The following is a 22792-nucleotide window of genomic DNA, read 5'->3' as shown; positions in this document are numbered from 1 at the left end:
CCTCCCACGTCCAAAAACATGCAATTTAGGTAAATTGGTCACTCCAAAATGTCCATAGATGTGAGTGGGAGTAGTGTGTGTGCACACTGCAATGAGCTGGCATGTAATCCAGGGTGTACCCTGCCTTTTGCCCGTAGCCAGCTGGAATAGGCTCCTGCAGACCAGTTACCTACAAGGCAGATAAGCCGCTTTAGATGAGAGAATGGTGATCGTCTTGTCTACAAGCAAACCGATGGATGGGATTGTAACTTTTGGAGTACAAGGACAATTTGTATCTCACCTGCATGTTGGTGGCAGTGTCCTGTCTCCGACCCTGACTACAACCATTTTATGACCCAATGCATTCTTATTTTCATGATATTGATAAAATGTTACCTAGGCCTTGTCTCAAACTGTTGGGGAAAAAAAAGTGGGAAAACCACTTCAACTCTGACTTGACCCAAGATCCACCCAACACGACATCGTATCTAAATCTGTTTGCGGATTTTTTAGATATCTTGTGTACAAACAAGTAAATGTGGGCAAAACTAAAAATGTACTGTAATTGCACTGTTGAAATGGTTTTTCATTTTTTATACCTGTACAAACTTGTGGAAGTCTCAACTGTACACAATGAAGGTATGTGAAGCAGTGACTGTTGAAAGAATAGATAAGTAAGCTGAAGAAACTTTGGTATCCTAGAGTGCCGTCTAGAATCAGCTACAGATGCTTGAACATGGTGGGTGTAAACATTCGTCTTTAACAGTAAAGAGTGGTTTACTATGTGTGGGTTGCTTTGCTTCCTGCATGTGTGAGGAAGCCAGCTTCCATGGAAACTACCAAAGTACGTGTACCCCCTAACAACCTCTGACCTTCACCACTTCAAAAGTAATGAAGTTGTAAACTGAGCTGAAACTCAGTCATGTTCAGTCATAGGTATTAATAATCATCTGAACACTTAAAAAAATCTGAAATTGGATAAGTGGCAGCTTTTCCACATCCATATGGCCTCACAGATGTAGCATGTGAGTGTATTTTGAACGTTTGATGGATGGGACAGCTCACGTCTGTCTCCACAGTCCAGAATGATCAAGAGAGAAGAAATCACTGGCCTCATATTTGTTCTTACTTTATTCTTTGTGCTGTTCGCAAATCCCATAAAACACTTCAACCACCAGTTTGTTAATCCATCTCCCAGTCTCTGCAGACCTTCGTACAGAAGATATAAATTCTCTAAAATTGGTAACAAGTTTAAATTCAGTTACATTTAGAAACAAGTTCCTACATTTCCATCAAAAGGAAAAGTTAATGTAACTGCAGAAGACTATATTCACTCACATTTGGTGCGCTTGTGAGTATTCGTGACAACAGGATTGTCTGTGTCAGGAGGAGAACAAATAAAAAATCTGTGTACAGTATTTGGCTGTTCAAATTCTGTTATCATTTCAGACTCACACCAATGGAACATCATATTCTTAGTCTTAAAAGTATTTTTGGAGTGCCTCAATGAAACAGTGTTTCAGTCTTACAAACCACCAGAGAAATTGGGGGCTTGATTTGACCATGTCTCTAGATTCAGCAACATTCTAAACTGATCTTCAAAATGTTATTTCCACCTCAATGTGTGTATATATATATGTACTGTGTGTGTGTGTGTGTGTGTGTGTGTGTATATATATATATATATATATATATATATATATATATATATATATATATATATATATATATATATATGTGTGTGTGTGTGTGTATGTATATATATATATATAAAATAAATTTTATATATATATATAACTTCTTTTTTTTAATTACCTGCTATGCATTAGCATCCAGGGCAGCTGATGAAGAAGCACAACTTCCAGGTGGCAGGTAAACACTGAGTTGTGCAAAGATCTTGTTGATCACGTCTAGCTGTACACATGATCAAGCATGCTTTTAGCTGCGAGGCTTCAATAAAGTGTAAACAGGATCGTTTGAATCCTTTTGGGATTTTAACCCTTCTGGAAACTTGACGATGCCATTCATTTTTTGTGTTTGGTTGTGGATTTTTTTTTTTAAACATTGCAACTTTTACTTTGAAGCTCCAAAAATTTTTTTGGGGGGGAATAAGAAACATCACACGACAGACGCAAAACCCTGCATCCTTGTCAACAGTCATATGTGAGACAGAATACTACTACTACTACTACTACTACTACTACTACTACTACTAATAATAATAATAATAATAATAATAATAATAATAATACTAATAATAATAATAATAATAATAAAGGTAATAATCTAGTGATATTATAAAAGATAAAAGAGCTATTCAAGTGGGTGAGTGAAATATAGGGTGGTATAAACACACACACACACACACACACACACACACACACACACACACACACACACACACACACACACACACACACACACACACACACACACACACACACACACACACACACACACACACACAGACACACACGCCATTACTTATAAGTGCTATTACAGTGTCTCTGTCTTATATATTCATGATTTACATTACATATTTTTACTAATATTAGCTGAGTATTTGTTGAATCGTCAGTTACATGAAATACATTTGAGCTGAGAAAAATTATGCAGAGTTAAGTACAGTAAAAATAATTATTTTAGCCACGGGAGTGCCCTCTAGGTGAATTGCAACCGACTTGAAGTTAGGAAGTAAACAAAGCAACTACGTCAGTCATACGTCAGAGGTCAAAGTTGAAAGTTGTCATTGGAAGGCTCGTGCTTGGAAGGATCGCGGGAAACGTAGCACAGACAAATCCGGTGGACACGTGAGGAAGTGCCAGGAGAGTTTGCGTTTATTAACCAGCCATACGGTCCGGTCGTTCGAGCGTCGTCTTCGAGAAGAACAGATTTTAAAAACTCCCATCAGCGAAACACCAAGAATCTCAACGGACCGGTAGCGTCAGCTGGCTAGCTAGCTACTAATGTAGCTCAGTGCGATACAACAGGCGCTCATCAGTTAGCACCAGCTGGCTAACTTCGGTATTGTTAGAGATAAACTCGCCGTGACGGATAGTACAGATAGCTTTGATAGCAGCTTGGCACACGGAGATAAAAATGGCAGAAAGGCCAGAAGACCTTAACCTTCCTAACGCCGTCATCACTCGCATCATCAAAGAGGCGGTGAGTGTAAAGAGATGCTAACGGTGGAAGGAGCACTTTGAGCCTAATGTCCCAGCCGAACCCACAACAGTGGATACAGTCTTGTATAAGAAACATTAAAACAAAGTTGACTTTAATTAAATAAAGTGCTGTGTATACAATTCTGTGACATTTAAAGAAATATGACCGATTCTACAGTGTGTAAGCAGCGGTTCAGGAAAAATTACCCTCAACTCATTTTTCCAGAAATATGTATTTTTATTGTAACGAAATTATTTTTTAAAAATTATTATTAAATTTCTACCACTACATGTTCCTCGACAGCCGTTCACACGTCTTTGGTAATAATTCAAATGTCTGTGGTCAGTTGGTTTACTTGGAACAAAGCACATAAATCGGTACTGGGCCATGACCATATGCCAATCACATTGTCTGGCATACACTTCCAAATAAAAACTCATCCCTTATTTTCGATTTTTCACCTTATTTATTTGTGCAGCAACAAACATAGATAAATGAAAAAGTGTAGAGCATGGGACTGAATGAAAAACAAGTATGATTTGTTAATGTAACTTCTAGTAAGATTTTACAGTGTTCAGTAGTATTTCCTGTGTCCACCAGCTGTCTGTGTTTTCTGATGAAATGCAAATGCACTGCAGGTTTGAGCTGAACTCCTCCGCACCGTTTGTTTTCTCAACAGCTCCCAGATGGGGTGAATGTGTCTAAAGAAGCCAGGAGAGCCATATCCCAAGCTGCCAGTGTGTTTGTGTTGTATGCAACATCCTGGTAAGGATAACATGTTAACTTATTAAATATGTTGGTTAGAAAATTGGGTAGTGCCTACATGATTGAACACACGCAAGTTGATATATTCTCAACTGAATTATAAAGATTATGAATCTCCATCATACAACAATCTAATAAACATGTTGTTTTTTTTCTGTTAACTTGTCATAGTGCAAACAACTTTGCCATGAAGGCCAAGAGGAAAACTCTGAATGCAGGAGATGTTTTGGCTGCAATGGAGGAAATGGAATTTGAACGGTTTCTGGAGCCTCTTAGAGAAGCTTTGGAGGGTCAGTACATGGAATACGCTTTAAGGAGATATGATGCAGAACCAATATTCATATATTTTCTCCATTTAACTGCATGTGCAAATATCTGGACTTTAAATCAAAAAGATACTGAAAAGACATTAAGTTTAACAAAATGAAGTTGAACACACACTGTATGAGTTTAGCACTTCCAACTCATATTGTGTGTTTAAAGTTGATCCTATGTGAAGCCAAAGGTCCTGACTTACTCACACCATTACTGCTCAATCTGCAACCCACAACTTGCCTGCTCAAACAGTACATGTGAAATCGACGTATTATCAATAGAGGCTGGTTTGGACAACTACAGCTAATGTGATCAGGGAGACAGCTAGGAGAGTACTTGGTGTGTCATCTGGAAGGAAAGTAGATAAGGAGACTTGGTGGTGGAATGAGGAGATACAGGAGTGAATACAGAGAAAGAGGTTAGCTAAGAAGAAGTGGGACACTGAGAGGACTGAGGAGACTAGACAGGAGTACAGGGAGATGCAGCGTAAGGTAGAGGTAGCAAAAGCCAAACAAGAAGCTTATGATGACTTGTATGCTAGGTTGGACAGTAAGGAGGGAGAGACTGATCTATACAGGTTGGCAAGACAGAGAGACAGATGGGAAGGACGTGCAGCAGGTTAGGGTGATTAAGGATAGGGATGGAAGTCTATTGACAGGTGCCAGTAGTGTGATGGGAAGATGGAAAGAGTACTTTGAGGAGTTGATGAATGTGGAAAATGAGAGAGAACAAAGACTGTTGTGGACCAGGATGTAGCAAAGATTTGTCAGGATGAAGTGAGGAGGGCATTGTAGAAGATGAAGAGTGGAAAGGCTGTCGGTCCTGATATACCTGTAGATGTTTGGAAGTGTCTAGGAGAGGTGGCAGTAGAGTTTCTGACTGGGTTGTTCAACAGGATCTTAGATAGTGAGAAGATGCCTGAGGAATGGAGGAGAAGTGTGCTGGTGCCCATTTTTAAGAACAAGGGAGATGTGCAGAGTTGTGGCAACTACAGAGGAATAAAGCTTATGAGCCATACAATGAAGTTATGGGAAAGGTAATGGAAGCTAGACTAAGGGCAGAAGTGAACATTTGTGAACAGCAGTATGGTTTCATGCCAAAAAAGAGTACTACAGATGCAGTATTTGCTTTGAGGATGTTGATAGAGAAGTACAGAGAAGGCCAAACGGAGCTGCATTGTGTTCTTGTAGATCTGGAGAAAGCTTATGACAGGGTGCCTAGAGAGGAACTGTGGTATTGTATGAGGAAGTCTGGAGTGGCACAGAAGTATGTTAGAGCGGTGCAGGACATGTATGAGGACTGTAAGACAGTGGTGAGGTGTGCTGTAGGTGTGACAGAGGAGTTCAAGGTGGAGGTGGGACTACATCAGGGATCAGCTCTGAGCCCCTTCTTGTTCACTATGGTGATGGACAGGCTGACAGACGAGGTTAGACAGGAATCTCCATGGACTATGATGTTTTCAGATGAAATTGTGATCTGTAGTGAGAGCAGGGAACAGGTGGAGGAGAAGCTAGAGGTGGAGGTTTGTCCTGGAAAGGAGAGGAATGAAGGTTAGTCGCAGTAAGACAGAGTACATGTGTGTGAATGAGAGGGACCCAAGTGGAAGAGTGAGGTTACAGGGAGAAGAGATCAAGAAGGTGGAGGATTTTAAGTGCTTAGGGTCAACAGTCCAGAGTAATGGAGAGTGTGGAAAAGAGGTGAAGAAGCGTGTACAGGCAGGATGGAACGGGTGGAGGAAAGTGTCAGGTGTGATAGAAGAGTTTCAGCTAAAATGAAAGGAAAGGTGTACAAAACTGTGGTGAGACCAGCGATGTTGTTTGGTCTAGAGACAGTGTCACTGAGGAAAAGACAGGAGACAGAGCTGGAGGTAGCAGAGATGAAGATACTGAGGTTCTCTCTGGGAGTGACCAGGAAGGATAGGATCAGGAATGAGTACATCAGAGGGACAGCACATGTTAGAGGTTTTGGAGATAAAGTCAGAGAGGCCAGACTGAGATGGTTTGGACATGTCCAGAGGAGAGATAGTGAATATATTGGTAGAAGGATGCTGAGTTTTGAACTGCCAGGCAGGAGGCCTAGAGGAAGACCAAAGAGGAGGTTTATGGATGTAGTGAAAGAGGACAAGGTAGTTGGTGTGAGAGAAGAGGATGCAAAGGACAGGTTTAGATGGAGGCAATTGATTCACTGTGGCGACCCCTGAAGGGAAAAGCCGAAAGGAAAAGAAGATGATCAATAGAGGCTGGTTTGACTGCTGCTCAGGGGAAGATTTAGGTTTGTTTACCAAATAAGCTTTTTGCCGGTGCAGGGTTCATTATGATAAAGGACTGTGCTGAGGTGTCTAAGAGACAAAACTTAACTGTTGACTTGCTCCTACGAAATTAATTTTACATACTAAGCCAATATTTATACACACAAGTTTTTATTTAATCACATTGGCAAACATAGTCTTTCCCAGATGTTAAATCAACTTTGGGCTGCTTTGTTGTTTTTGTTCAACAGTGTACAAGAGGGGCCAAAAAGGAAAGAAGGAGGTGTCAGAACAGAGGCGCAAAGATAAAGAGCAGAAGCCTGACTCTGAGAATGATAAGAGCAGGGAGGATGAAGAGGAGGAAGAGGAGCGCATGGAGGAAGAGCCTGAAGCTGAGAATGAAGCAGAGGAAGAGGAAGTGGAGAACTGATGAAGCTGCTGTGACTGAATGAAATGCACTTCCATCTCCTACGCCGAGGGTTTTTGCTGGCCATACAGGAGGCTGTACAGGGATGCTTGGTCATCAATGAGTGATCATGAATCAGTACATGTGTACAGTGAGTTTAAGATGTGAGGTTACGTTTTTTTGGGGAGGCAGAGCTGTTTTCTAATCCAAAAAAATTGAAGCACGATAAAGCACAAGTCAATGTCCAGCATGCACCTGCTCACCTTTTGTATTTTTAATCATTTTTGATACAGATAGTGTTTTTTCAAAGAGGTCCTTAACAAAAAATGATGTACCTTAGTATTCATTAAAATATCAAATGTCAAGATACTGATTCTGTCTTCATTTAACATTTAGCTTTTTCAGTTGAACACAGGAGAGAATTGGAGCTGCGCTTTAAAATATGAAGTTTAAACAAATACAGAAGGCTCTAAAAAATGTAGGATTTGTCTAGCTTCATTAAAGACAACCTAAAAGTTGTCTTCAAACACTGCATGTTATCTGTGTGAAAACTAGAAGCAAATACATTGGTTCCACCAATTGTGGAAAAATAACTACTGGGGTTCCTGCGTACACTTAAGTTTTTGAACCATTGTTAGTTTAGGAATTCATAACGAGAGATTTCAAGTTTGAAATCGATATTGAATTATGAACTATTCCACATGCCTCCCACACCTTTAGTGACTCCGTAACATTTATCTAGGGATTTAATTTTTGCCACATGGGGTTGAATGAGTGGCTGGTTATGGCCTGTGCCCTGCAGTTTAAACAGGTAGTAAATGTTCCCCAGATTCCAAATGACTCGTTTGGACTTTACAGGCACCAGTTTAAGGATTGCCTTGATCTCTGCAGTCATGTTGGGTTCTTGTTAACCAACTCTCCAAAAGAAAGTAGCTGCTCTGATCAAGGATCAATGCAATGTTCTGAACAGGACCAACAGAAATAAAAATGGTCAAATCTTCCAACCTTTACATGTTTATATCAGATCTGTTGCACACTGCAGCTGCAACATTTTCTGACTCACTACTTCAGAAGTTGCACTAATACTAAAACAATGAAATCTGATAACAGCGTAGCTGCACCCCACTCTTTCAAATTTCAACCGGAAACAAGCCAATTAAAAAAGTCACAAATGATACTGAGTTTCATCAACATTTTATTCATGTCCATTTACTCAGAAGGACACTCAATCTTGCCACTGTTGATATCATCAATGATATCATGGGGAGGACGCCCATCGATGGTGCATCCAACAGACTGAGCAGTTCCAAGAATCTCTTTGATGGTTCCTGAAGCGAGGGAGGAAACAAGATTGTCAAAACTCCACTCCATGACCTCACATCAAATGTTTTATCCTAGACATGTTCCTCAGCTCCTTTACAGATAATTTGACTTTAAAATCTAATTTTCAATGAGACATTAGTTCCAACACAGCTTAACTTATCGTGCAAACTAAATTCACACAAAAGAACATTTGATTAATGTAATTTAAATTTATTTTAGGCTACATATTTCTGGTACATTAAAGAACTTTTGGAAACGTCCCTAATAAGATGGGATTTGTTTTGTAATGAAAGTGATGTCAAAAACGCAATTAAAATAACATTCACTCTTTAAAATGTAGTAGACAATATGGCTTCACAACAACGAAAAATATGGTTATTTACTCAACTTTGGATTTCAGGACTTCTGAAGATTGGAGTTAAATCAGCACAGTTAATGACCAAGTTTATTGAAAACACGTCCTTGTGTTCTGCTGTGCAGGAAAGCACTGCACAATCTTAATGTGAAGCACCAGAGATACCATAATTTCGTCTACATGTGGACAGGTACACGACTGATTTACACTACCAAACTGCTCCTAATAGCCATCAATAAAATGTACCGCGCTTTTCGGCACAGAGTTGTCCATTAGTTTGGACAGCCCTGTTTCCTAAAGCTGGGTCACTCTGAGCCTCCACTGGATTACACTCGGTCACTAACAGACAGGCATAGTGGCGGAAGGCTATGTAGTAAATAGACAAGCAGATGGACGTGAGAATACTTGGCCAGTTTAACTGCTATTCATCATGTGATGTTCAACTCTTACCAGAGAATTCCCTGGCGATGGAACGTGGCCTCATGACGCGAGCTACATTCACAATCTCGTCGAAAGACACACTTCCACTGTGCTTGACTGGAAAATTAAAAAGTAAGGTTAATTCACTTCATTTGATAAAAACTAATATCCATACAAATGCCACAGTAACTTACTGTTCTTGACCTTCTTCCTGTCACGAGGTGGCTCCTTCAGAGCCTTGATGATCAGAGCAGATGCAGAGGGAACAACCTCAATCTGAAACACAAAACTAGTGATCCTCCTGCCTCCATTGGATCTGGCTGGTGATAAAACTAGGATTCATGCAGCAAATCAATTTGGACAAAATCCATACCGCTGCCTGTCTGTTCTGGATAGTCAGCTTCACAGTGATCCTCAGGCCCTTCCAGTCAGAGGTGGCTTTGGCAATGTCATCACCAACTTTCTTGGGAGACTGATGAGAATCACATAAGAGCTCAGTCATTGCCAGTGAGTGATAAAAAAAAAGAATCTTAAACTGGGTTACAAAAACATGGTCAAAATATAGGCCTTTGAGTTTGTGTCCCAGACTTTTCGGCACAGAGTTGACCATTAGATTGGGCAACACTGTTTCCTAAAGCCGGCTCAATCTGAGCCTCCACTGGATTATACCCTGTCACTTACAGACAGGCATAGTGGCGGGAGGCTGGTTGAGTTTGTAACAAGTCCCCATTTCACACTTACCAAACCCAGAGGTCCAATTTTGGGGGCCAGGGCTGATGTGGCTCCAACTTCTCCTCCTGTGCACCTCATGTACACTAGAAGAAATAAAGGGAATCACACTAAGCACAACCATAACGAACTTTGTCCTGCAGTTCATTTAGCTTTTAGGGCTACCACCAGCACATCAAGTCCTAACATTAAAGAACATCAACTTGTATATGATCATGTAAGGAACAAGGTTTAGCTTATTTCAACAGATCGGATGGCTGTTTAAAAGTCACAAATCTTAAGTAAATGCATATGGATTTTGAGGATTAACTCCAGGACCAAACAACTACTGCAGCCACGGTCAGTAAAAGGGTACCCAACATTAGTAACAGAGGTGATTCAGGTAGTGATGCAAAATGTGGGGACCACAGGAGAAAAACCTATACTGTTATTAGTACATGTTACCTATTAATGTTTATAAACACCCTACAATTGGTATGACTAACCTACGGATGAAATCATCTCCACCAGCTTGCATACTGAATATACAACAGAGCGTGACAAGCTAATGGCTGTTTGCATGAATACACGATAGCACGTATCTTGAATGACAAGTTTACTATTATGTAGCGTAAACCGGCCCATAATTAAATGGCAAAAGAAAGCATCGCCACAAACATTGCAATTCATAATTATTAATGCACCAAATTAGGTAAATGTAAGCTAATTGCTATTGCCAGCTAGCTAATGTACCCATACCACGTGCTCAGCTTGAACATCCATCTGATGTAGCGCGTCAGGAATTCGTCCATTTTTATACTAAACAGTCATTAAAACGATACTTTAGGAAACCACAATTGTTTTTCTTCCGAGGTATTTCTCCCATCTTTACCATTTTCTCTGCGGCGTTCACAGGCCAGCAGGCTGGTTACGGCTCCATCTTGGCTGTGAACAGACCTCTGCTTTATTACCCATATGACACAAAAAACATACCAACTTTAATCTCGTTGGGGTCGAATTTAGGAGGCATGATGATGCTGTAGAGGTTGACCTCAGTTCAGGTTGGCTGGTGAGGGTGTCGGATGAACCCGGACTCGGGACGACCGAAAACTGTTGCACCTTCACCGCTAAAGGGAGAAAGAAAGGCCGGACGGAAGCCGCGGAGCTCCTTTATAGGGACGGCAAATCTCGCGAGAGGTTATGGTTCTCCTCTCATGACGTAAATTATATCAGCACGACTGCCAGTAGATATAAAGATATACAGCTAGTTATTTTTAGTTTTAAATTTAAAAAAAAAATTACGTGTTAAAAAAACCCCCATTTTAAATATTTTTAAACAAATTTCCATTTGTTTTTAATCAATGGTGCAATCAGTAGTGATGTGCATATGAAGGTTTATGGAGCTTTGAAGCCTTTCATCCAATTGTTTCATTCATTCGCGGGGCACCCGTTCCAAGACGCTACAAAAGTACCTTTTTTTTCCAACGTAATGTCATTTCATAATGTCATTTATATGTCAAATTGAATAGTAATGAAACATATCAAATAAATGTAAAAGAAAAACACGAGAAAGAAAAAAAAATACATCAACGTAATCAGGTTAGCCAAAGGTACGAGTTACCGTCGTCTTTTGGACAGAAGTTAACGGTACCATAACTCATACCATAGGCAATTAAATGAGAAAGTATTTATTGAAAAACATTTCTTACGTGGCTTTTTTCTGCTTTCTTTTCAATACCTTACGGAAATGACTCATAACCTCATCGTTAAAGGTGTTCACAGCTCTGCTAGCCACCTCTTTATCAGGGTGACACAGCTCAACAAAGCTACACAGTTCACTCCATTTCGAGCACATTTCCTTCACAACTGAAGCTGGGGCATCCTTCCTCCCCTCATCCTCTTCGGAAGACATCTCCTCCTTCACCGCCTTCTTCTGCTCTGCCTGAAGGTGCAGGAGTTCGTCTGTCGTCAGTTTGGTGTGATGCTCGTCAACATCATTGTCAGTGTCCATTTCCTGCTTGATCTCCACGTCTCCACTCGTGTTGCCGCACAGCAGGAGCGTGAAGGCGTCCGTCACAGCTCCGTGACCCGGCAGCGACTCCTCTTGGCGTGTGATGTACGTCCTCCGTGGCATCTGCTCCCAAAACAGGCCGCTGTCATCACAATGGAAGACTTGCTGGGGAACATTCTCGACCTTGACAAAACTAGCAAATTCTTCTCTAAACTTTTCAGCGCCATCTCTATTAGAACTTGCTGCTTCCCCGCGACGAACCACACTGTGAATCCCACTTCTCCTCTTGAAATTTTCCAACCAACCTCGACTAGCCTTAAAGTCGAACCCTTCAGGTTTCGTGCCGGGGTCTTTTCTCACCAAATCCTCATACATTTCTCGTGCTTTGCAACAAATAACCTCCCCGCTTACGCCATCTCCCGCTAATTGCTGCTCGTTTATGTATAAAAGCATTAATTTTTCCACCTCCTCCAGTACTTGCGGTCTTTGTTTACTAATAACTGTTGATCCTTTTGCCACATCACTAGCTTTCACAATGTCTTTGTTCTTCAAAATCGTGCTTATTGTGGATTTTGCCATGCCATATTCTTTCGCAAGAGCGGTAACACGCATGCCTGATTCAAATCTAGCTATCAATTCTTTCTTAAATTCCACAGTTTTCCGCACAACTGACCTTTTCTCCCTAGATTTAGCACTTGATTTCTTTGAAGGCATGTTTATGGGCTTATGTAATCACGCAAACACAAAAAAATACGGTACAGTTTTTTTTAGAACACTGACAAACGCATCCACACGTGATGGTGGTCGAGTAGAGACCAGACGGAGTGTTTCCCGGAGAGAGCCCAGTTTCCGGAAGTCTCAGTCACGTTTTCTCCCGCTTTTTCTCGCCTTTTCTCGCGCCTGGCGGCTCTTGTTGGTTTCGCGTTCGACTTCCAACTTTTGTTCGACTTCTGAGACAAAACAACTTCCTATTTTTTGGTCTAATTCCGATTTGTTCGATGTCTAAAGCGTTGGAAAACCAAGGGGGACCTGCTACATATATACATACTGTACATACATACAGTATACATGCATATATAATATAATATAATATATTATAATATAATATAATATAATATAATATAATATAATATAATATAATATATATATGTATATATATGTATACAGTATATGTATGTGTATCTTTATGTATGTATATATATATACATACATGTACGTGTGTGTGTGTGTGTGTGTGTATATATATATATATATATATATATATATATATATATATATATACACACACACACAAAATTGTAGGTTTTCTTAGATGTGCTTTGTATGATATCCTCCAGTAACTCAGTTTGATGTGATCAGGAATATCTGAAAATAATGACAGTATGCAGTGCAAAGTGAATACAGTATATATTTTCCCTGGATAAAACACTGTTGTATGTAATAGAGACATTCATAGTTGCACAGATAAAATCTACAATTAAATGTATTGGGAAATGATGGTATCCACAGTATATTTCAAAAGAGTAGCTACGTTTAACTTTGAATGTATAACAAAACAAAAAACAGAAACAAGAAAATGACAGGGTCAAAAGACATACAAGCCAAAGTCAGTAAATTCAAATAAATACAAATTAAATACAGTACTGCATTGAAAGGGATTAATAACACGTAAATTTAATCCTTCTTCACTATTCATATTCTCTTCATTTTATATTCATATCACTAATTAAGTTCCTATTTTAAATTTATGCTTATATATTCACGTACATATGACATGTGCACATAAACTTATGCACACACAATCTCCTAATTTCCATGTTTGTGTGTGCATGTGTGTGTGTGCATGTGTGTGTTTATGTGTGTTTGTGTGTACATACCAAACAGTATGCTATAATGCCTTTAACCAGTTATGGCGGAACTGTGAAAAGTCTTGTGTAAAATAAGTCTCTCCCTGTGTTGTGGGAAATATTTACAGCAGGAATAAGTCAACAGATTTTGAAGTGGATCCAGATAAAGGGAGAAACCCTGAATGAAAAAGTCCTGCTGGCCTTTAGATTATTTACACTTCTTCATTCATTGTCTACCGCTTGTTCTGTTCTGAGAGGCGGGGGACACTCTGAGCATGATGCCAGTGCACTATGGAGCCACATGAAAGACAAGCAACCACTCATGCACAGACTCACACCTACGGGCAATTATAGAGTGATCCATTCATTTAAAGGGCATGTTGTTGGAGGTGGAGAGAACCTACACGGACACGGGGAGAACGTGCAAACTCCACACAGTGTGGGACTCAAACCTGGAACCATCTTCCTGTGAGGCAAGCTCTACCCACTGCACCACCGTGTCGCCCAATTATTCATATTGTTTCACTCAATTTTTTTCACATAAGTCTAAATCATAACTACTCATCGATAATTTTTAAAAATGTTTGAATCATTTGTTTGTTAATCTATATAATGCCTCACATCACACAATGTAATCTATCACGTTTGGGCAATTTAGACACACAGAACTCTGGTCTGCATTTGAAACCAGAGGCTACACAATGCCCAACCTGCCTCAGGCTTTACGTTTCACATTCCATCTTAATCTTAATCTTAATCTTAATGTCCTGGTCTGAAGTCCTCCACAGCCATCTGGGAGTCAAAGTCAATAGGATGGAAGCTTCATGTTATCAGCACTCGATTGCATTAAAAACTCCAGTTAATGCCACTTGTACTTTCAATTAACATCTGCCAAGGAGGTCATATGTCCGCTTGTCAACAGGATTGAAAAAATACAAATTTGTTTTTTAGGATGGAGCATCGAAAAGGGAAGAGCCTGGAAAAAAGGATTGATCACAATTCTTTATTTATTCTTGAATAAATGGTATATTTGGGAAAATATTTGTTAGACATCCATCCATCCATCCATCCATCCATCCATCCATCCATCCATCCATCCAGTCAGCTTTTTGTAATCGTTACATGATTCACAATAACATAATTTAAATGAACGACAACAGAGTGATAATATTATCATTTCATGAGACACAGTAAGTCATACAATATAGATTAATGTGAGGGGTTCTGCTTTTTCATGGTAGAAAATGATGGCATGAAACATTTTTCTGAGCTTTTTCATGAACTCATGGGAGGCCAGAGCGCTACGTGTGGGAGCAGAGTAAATCATCATCCCCCATAACAGTATAAGAGGCCTGAAGCTGGAATATGAAAGTAACTACCAATGTTCCAGTATCACTGCAGGTGTTGGTCATGTTTCCAGGTTTCTGTCAGTTGTGTCATCACGGCTGTTGTGCTCTGATTCCTGAAGGGCTTTTTGACTCAGACCTCCTCTACAGGAATAGAAACAGAACACAAGAGGGAGTAAGTGGGTGAGAAGCAGAGATCACCACTGATGTGCTGCTTGTTATGCATCATAAAAATCCTTGAGGATCGTTAGGAATTCACAGCTCGTATTATCAAAGAGCAGCTTTGTCTGGATTCGTAGAGGAAATATAAGATCTGAATAACCTAGTTCAACACAACATTTTTTAGTTTCTTAAGGTAAAAAAACCATTTATAATTCTATTTTTTGGGGAAAAGCAGTTGTTATACAGGTCTCTTTTCTGGACTGTTTTTTTTCTTTCAGCTTTCCAGAATACATGTATCTCTTAGCTTTTGTAAGGTCTGATGAATAATATTGATTAGTAATGAATGCGATTTACTGTAGCTGAATATTTCTTCTGATGGCTGTAGTTACAGTTCATTGATGAGAAAATAAACCTTTAAATCTTTTACTGATTTTTTAGTGGATTCTCTAAAGGAGTTGCCTGATCACATGTTTAATTGTTCGGTACAGTACTCTCATGTTACAGCAGCATGAGACACATTCGGATCCAGTTTCTTTTCTGCAGACAAGACGCCGGTGTGTGATGTAATTACTTTTCCATTTGTTTGGTTTTTCTCTGGGTGGATTAGGCTTGTGTTGTTATCTTTGTAAGGATCGAGATCAGTTTCTGGAGTTACTTCCGTATCGTGTGGATGGTCTGTAACTGTAAACTGTTAAAGATTGGGAATTGTTTTTAAGGTTATGGTTAGATTTAATTTATTTACTATGATCAACGTATGATGGCAGTTCATCTGAAATGAACTATACAATTTGTGTACATGGACATTTTTAAAGAGACAGAATCCATAATTTTCTGATCACCATGCTGATGGAAAGTTGGTTAATAGTCCACAAATCATTTGTGCAGCTTCCACATAACAAAAGCAAAGATAAAACAAGAACCAATGCAGTCAGAGACTGCAACATCCCGCGAGAACGCTGAATTCACAATTTTACCTTGACCTACTTGCATAGGTCAAAGATCAAAGCTAGTGCTCTGACCTACTGTCATTGGTCAAAGCACTGGCGTTGATCTATGGTATTACTCGCACTGGCCTTCTCCCTCGTCTTTCCATCTCATCCGGTTCCTGAGTGTATGAATGTTGAAATTTGACCTTGACCTAGTTTTCTCAATGTCAAGGTCATCATCTCACTTTCATCCCTGTTGCTGCCCAAGTAATGTGCTTTTTGTTTCATCTTTCTATCTGCAATGGTTGCAAAGATATTTGGTGGATTAATGGACAGATGGATGGACAAACAGACTAATGGACGAACAGACAAACGGACAAACACATGTACACTGACAATTACAATACATCACCGCTTTGAAGTGGGATGTAATAATTTCAAGAGCATGTAAGGCATCAAAAAATGCAGTGCAGGAGGTCTGGAACAGCATGGAAATGACAGAAAGAACAAGTTATTTATGCATACCACCAGATCCCTGAGGAGGCAGAAGGACAGGAACCCTCTAGTGTCAGCAAGAGATATGCAGCAAGGCACAGCCGAGGCATTAAGGCCATCACAGACGCCTGACTTGAATCCCATAGCAAATATCCGGTTGGATTTGTGTTTGCAGCGTGTAAACTTGGGAACGTTCCAGAATTGGAGACCTTTGCTCATGAGAGATGGGCGAAGGATCCTTCAGGAGCACTGCCAGAAGCTGATATCTGGCACTGCATCATGTGTACAGCAGGTCATCAGAGCTCAGGGGTCTCTAGAATATACTTTAATATTTAATATTTAATCTAATATCTAATGTGTAAAATCTAATGATCGCATGCAGACAGTTGTCAGTAAAATTAGCTTTTTGTGTTCTATTTCGGAAAACATTTTTAGTTTTTATTGTGACCTGTTTAAACTGTCCCTGTATTATTTTTGTTTTTGCAAACATCTGACAGTGATTGATTGTAGTTCATGAGGGCAGCTGCAATCACTGAGGGTCCTCACAAACACACAGGAGTGTGGGAGTGTGGTGGAACAGTCTTATTTCTGCATAAACAAACAGTCTGAAGCAGAAGCTTTGAGTTAAGCATACAAGGACACACACACACACACACACACACACACACACACACACACACACACACACACACACACACACACACACACACACACACACACACACACACACACAGAGTTTGATAGCTCATTTGTTAAATCTGTAGGAATGATTCAAGTTCTTCTCCTCCTTCTTTCTATCGTTCTTGGCTTTTACTTGTGTTTGTTTTTCCAATCAGCAGCTCTTTTTCACTTGTTCTTTCTCTCTAATTTCTTCTCTCTACAACCTCCTCTATTGATTTCCTCTTCAGGCACAGCTGTAGTGGAGAGAACCAAATCTGCACACACAGCTGTCTGTTTTAAGTAGATTTAAAAGAGGGTTTGAAAGCGTCTTTGAATTTCATTCTCAGCTGTGCCAGTCGATGAGCAGCTTTATCAATGGTCACAAAAGCTGAGCAGATGGTTCATGACTGGCTAATCTGCACTTCACAATGTAATATTAACTAGGTGCGTGTACCTCTGCCAAGTTCCAGAAGTAATTCTCAAAAATTTTATTATGAAATGTATGCTGTCAAAACATTTATGTAAAAAAGTGAAAACCCATAGACTCCAAACGCCACTGAACCATCTATCTGTCTGACTGTCTGTCTGTTACTTAAGATGCACTACATTAAATTAAGCTAATCTAAACCAGCCATTTTTAGATAAATTAAGATAACTTTACAAAAGATAAGATAAACTAAGTTAAGATAAACAATTTTAAATTAAGTTAAGAAATGTGAAGATCCCCATGGGGCTCATATCTCTGTATTTTACCTTTTCCAAAAAACAGTGCGCATCCCTCACAGCTTGGCTTCAGTATTGTGCTCAAAAACACTTCAGCATGTGGAGAACAGGCCCAGAGAGAGACAAAGACAGAGATCAAACCATCAATCTTCTGATACATGACAAACTCTACCTCCTGAGGGAATCTTAACTCAAGGCAGCATATTTACTTTTACCAGCAGGTAAAATCTGTCTTTATCGTGTTTGAGCGTCCCACTTGCCTCTTGACCCTTCTCTCACCTTCCATCAAATGAGCTTTTAAGAGCTAACAGACTCCAGTGACAACATGATCTCCTTGACTGAGGTAAATATGGGTATGTTTTGATCTAATTATACTGTGATCACATTACAATTGTTTGATGTCTGATGCTGTTGATCAGGGATAATGTTGCCACATTAGAGTTCATCTAGTGATGCACACACTTACTTGACTGCACTGTGACATTTAGAGCTGATTGCCTGGGAGCCGGATGCATCCTGATGTATCCTTGAAGAGCTCAGATTTCACTTGTCGGATTTTACAGATAGTCAACAGTAACTAAAGCTTCTTGTCCAAAGACTCTCTTAAATAGTGATGCAATATCTGCACTAACTGCAGATTTATGAGGGATGAAATAATATGGATAGTGTTAGTATGAGGCTGCAATGAAGCAAATTACAATTTAGTGAAATATTCCATGCACGAAGAATGTGGCAATAAACTGAAAGCATGCAAATATACTGTACATCCCTCACACTTTGGTATGTTGATCTGCCTGTTTGTTTTTCACTTTAACAGATGGCTTCACTCGGTTGACTTATGCTTGACCAGGTAGAAAATGGCAACAGGATGTAGCTGCCAGCGTATCAAAAAAACAAAAGTCTCTCCTGTGAAACAGTATGGATGGATGGATGGATGGATGGTTAAAAGGCAGCACAACAAGTAAACATTTACATAAAATCTCAAGATATGATGTTTTTCTCTACTTGAAACCATTTGCTGTAATTGTTTCCTTACTTTGGTGTGAAAACCAGGGCAAATATTGTCATCCTCATGCTACAGAATGGAAATCACTCCAGCAGAGTATTCAGTTTATACTTGTGTACCTGCTTCCACAATCAAACCAAACAAGTGGGATCAGATTGTACAAAAGGTTAGAGCATAAGAAAATGTCTTTTTGTTGTAACTTAACCCATTTAAAGTGATTTTCTTTCAGCTTTTTTCAGCACATGCTAGTTACATTTTCATTTTTACTATAGTTCAGGTAATCGTATTGCATTGTTTTTGCTTGAAACCAACCCCATAAAACTTCTGTTGACAAAATAAATGTAACTAAAATCAGTGTTTTATTTTCTCGGTGTGTATGAAACAAGCACTCTATTGCAGATACTGTCCGTTCCGGGTCAAACAGCTTGTAAGATGAGATGGGAGTTGAGCGGGTGGCTTGTCAATAACTGTAAAAGGAGACCTGGCCTATATAATCCGATTCCTTGCTGAAAGTTTCCTCCATCGATGCTCCATGGACCTCCTCTCGGTCTTTGTTCCGTTATGAGAAACAGGAGACAGACAGGTACAACACAAACAAAGCCTGAATGATAAATGAAGCCAGGCTCACGTTGATGTGTCGTTCTAATGAAAAGAAGTCCAGCAGCATTTTAAAAAAAAACTTTGGATGAACTGATAAGGCTTGGATGGGAGGAGGGGTTTAATTAACAAATGTTTATGCTGAATCAAGAACTGCCCTTCTGCACCGCTCCCCTGGTGATTCAGTACAAATTAAGAGAATGGAACAATTCCCCTGGATCTCAGTTTAATTTCTTCTGTGAGAAAGCATCCGCTGAACCATGTTAACCCTCAGCACCACCTGAAAAATAAGCTCCAGACAATATGAAATGAAAGGCTGGGAGTCATCTTGATCAGCGCTCTCTCTAAAGCTCTTAGAACTATAGTTTAAAATGCTGCTCTGTTTACTTCATGCCAATGTTTCAGTGTAGAAAATTGATTCTCATTCAGCCAAATGTGAGAAATGTTTTTCATACACGAACTTTTTTCAGATTATCTACTAGCAGGAATCTGATGAAGCAATGCATGTGACACTAAAATGGTGCTACTGTAAGCAGGGCGATGTGTTGTTTCCAACAATTTATGCAAGCATGTGTCAATGTCCTCTTGTAGAGGGTGGGGTTTACGGTTTTAGGCACCAGGGGATCATTTCGTCTTCCAATTGAATGTGTTGGAAGCAAATAAAATGGTGCAAATTGAGGAACTTATTAAATGACCGTGTCAGAAGGTCTTCAATACTGCAGTTCTTGTCTGGTGGTCCTAGTCTGCAGTAGTTCCTTTTTAACAAAAGTGGTCTAAAGTAGGTCAGCCGGTGAGAGGGTAGACTTCATTGCCCAATCAGATCTACTGTTCCACAAATGGCTGGAAATGTTTGTGCTGGTTCTGATAGGTGTCAGGACACACAATACAGCTGGTTGCATCAGAGGCTGTAGAGTGGAACAGAGAACAATGGATTAGAATGGCTTGAAGAACTCAACAGCCATTTGGATGTGTTGACTTGACCTCCAAAGTCTGTTTAATCTGGAACAGTGACTAAAAGGCCCCTGAGGCGAGATTTTCTTCGGTGTTGCTTTGAACCCCTCCATTCGTTGTACTGTACATTTCACCCTGATGACATCCCCATGCCCTTAGTAATTGTGACAAACTTGCTATTAAAGCAGAGCCAAGCCTGTCCCAGTTAGTTTCCCAGCATGCCTCAGCAGGCTCGTCACATTTCAGTGTGTCGTCTGCTTCATCTTCCCTCTGCCTCCCGCCTTCCTTGTGGATTATTGGGTAATCCCTGATATTCATCAGCCTCTAAGGTCAAGCAGTCATTTCATTACAATTTTACAACAAGACTGTCATGGTGGTGAACATGAACTGTGTTCAACATGGAGACATGTCTATTTAATCTTCCTCCTCTGAACTTACTGCAATTAAGTGTGTCATTAGTAGCAGACAGTTCACACTGAAGCAACTCAATCAAAGTGCCTTCTCTACACCACATTACTTTGACAATGCTAACAATTGCCAGTATTTTTTTTTATGTTTAATTTAGAAAAGACAGAATGATGACAGCATTAAAAAATGATGGACGGGACAGTCCACAAGGAACTGGCATCTCATCCAGGGTGTAGCCAGCTGAGATAGACTCCAGCAGACTTGTAACCCGCAAGGCAGACAATCAGCTGAAGAGGAGATGATTACAATCATCTGGTCTACAAGAAGATGGATGGATGGATGGATGGATGGATGGATGGATGGATGGATGGATGGATGGATGGATGGATGGATGCTGCATTCAGAACAGTGGGAATCTTGAATATCTCACTTGGGGAATTTCTGGCCCTGGAAAAATCTGTGTTGACATAGTCTGCCTGGACACACTGTTGATACATGATGATGTTTGATGATGATTATCCTTATGAATATTCAAATATGCTTACATTAATAAAACTTGAATACTTAAATAATTATTTCCTATAAATATATATGCAAAAAAACCAAAGCTAGCTTCTCTAGTATTTTAAGGAGACAAAAATATCATTCATACAATGGTGATTACTTAATTAAATCAGTTAAATACCATTATATTACCGTCATCAATTGATGGGAGGCCAAATTATGAAAATATCCAAACTGACTATGTGTTACATTCTTTATTCTTTTTAAATTATTTTAATTGAGTATAAGCCTAACATTGGTGATAATGGAAACTCCTAGACAGCAGCCTTCCCAGGAGGAATCGTAGTTTCCTCATTATCCCAACGTGCCATGACGGTTTGACATGCATAATGTGACTCCTACACCATGAAAACCCACCCCTTTGAAATCACATTGACATTTCATTAGTTTGACCATTATTCAAGAAAAAAAAAATCACTAATGGCAGTTTTATGTTGCATTGAGATAAGTGATTTTTGAAGATACTTCAAATCCAAATTTGACACAGTTCGAAGAGGTGTGCATCAGAAATTTTGCATCATGAAGTTTTGCTAGGGTTGCTGAGATAATGCGAGTGACTGCTGGATGAGAACGTTGTGTATCTGATGGCAAGCAATGCAATTGTAGCAAAGTTTTCATGGAGAAAAAAAAAAGAAACAGACAGATTGACTCCTAACCACAGTTAGTCAAACAAGATAAAAGAGAACAGAGAACACGGCCAAACCATCTGTGAGGTTATGTCCAGCCAATACTCTCTGCAACAAAACATAAACAGGAGCAAAATCTTCATCACACAAACCAAACATTTATTTTACAAGATTCATATTCTAATGTGATGTCACCATCACAACACTGATATATCAGATCTGGAGAGAAACAACCACCTGCTTCTTATCAAGCAGACGTCCAGTTCACCAATGACATAATAGTGTGTATTTGTGCATGTGTGTAATACGGAGACAGACCGACGATCTGTGTTTTATCTTCTGTTTTATCTTATTAATCCTCTGTGTTTGGATGTCTGCCTGCACAAACTTTGTCAATCAGGCTTTAGCGGAATTCAACAGCAGCTTTTCACTGGAGTCCAGTTTATCCTGAAGAGTCATCATCCAGTAAAGACAAGCAGCTCTGCACTGTAAAAACAGGAGCAACCAGAAAACTTCATATTCCTGCTCCTTCCTCTTCATATGAGGGACCAGTAGTAGTATTGAACTTGTTTGGTGTCACCGATCATTTCCCTTATTATAATGTGCATTCTTCGTATCATTCAGTGTCCATTGCATGAAAATATATCACCTGAAAAAGCCCAATAAAACATTATTTCTGTCCAATAAAACCAGTGTGTCTATCACCTTGTCAATCATGGCATCATGTTCCTAATGAAAAAGAACAGCCTTCAGTGGATGTCATGTCTGCCACAGTGGCACAAGATT

At 39.7% G+C, this 22792-nt stretch overlaps 2 protein-coding genes and 2 non-coding genes across 5 annotated transcripts; 1 reads left to right on the top strand and 3 right to left on the bottom strand.

Annotated features, from left to right (window-relative positions):
* Nucleotides 1–2720: 2720 nt before the first annotated feature.
* pole3 (polymerase (DNA directed), epsilon 3 (p17 subunit)) lies at nt 2721–7932 on the top strand. Its single transcript, XM_068318442.1, has 4 exons — nt 2721–3144; nt 3824–3909; nt 4081–4199; nt 6724–7932. The coding sequence occupies exons 1-4, from the start codon at nt 3079–3081 to the stop codon at nt 6900–6902; spliced, it is 450 nt and encodes a 149-aa protein (XP_068174543.1). The 5' UTR covers nt 2721–3078; the 3' UTR covers nt 6903–7932.
* A 124-nt stretch (nt 7933–8056) lies between these two features.
* On the bottom strand, nt 8057–10838 carry rpl12 (ribosomal protein L12). Of its 2 annotated transcripts, none has more exons than XM_068318419.1 (6): nt 10678–10838; nt 9718–9791; nt 9350–9448; nt 9171–9252; nt 9007–9093; nt 8057–8206 (listed from the first exon to the last, which is right to left on the bottom strand). In XM_068318419.1, the coding sequence occupies exons 1-6, from the start codon at nt 10712–10714 to the stop codon at nt 8088–8090; spliced, it is 498 nt and encodes a 165-aa protein (XP_068174520.1). In that variant the 5' UTR covers nt 10715–10838; the 3' UTR covers nt 8057–8087. The 2 variants fall into 2 exon arrangements, with proteins under 2 accessions (XP_068174520.1, XP_068174530.1); XM_068318429.1 differs by having other exon boundaries at nt 10577–10718.
* Nucleotides 8795–8919, bottom strand: LOC137601140 (small nucleolar RNA SNORA65). The gene has a single exon (XR_011037036.1). It is a non-coding gene; the product is annotated as a small nucleolar RNA SNORA65 (small nucleolar RNA).
* On the bottom strand, nt 9552–9676 carry LOC137601144 (small nucleolar RNA SNORA65). Its single transcript, XR_011037037.1, has one exon. It is a non-coding gene; the product is annotated as a small nucleolar RNA SNORA65 (small nucleolar RNA).
* Nucleotides 10839–22792: the final 11954 nt, after the last annotated feature.

The sequence above is a fragment of the Antennarius striatus genome, chromosome 1 (genome assembly GCF_040054535.1).
Source record: "Antennarius striatus isolate MH-2024 chromosome 1, ASM4005453v1, whole genome shotgun sequence".
Lineage (NCBI taxonomy): Eukaryota > Metazoa > Chordata > Actinopteri > Lophiiformes > Antennariidae > Antennarius > Antennarius striatus.
Note: the sequence above shows the minus strand (reverse complement) of the source record. Positions and strands in the feature narration are given on the sequence as shown.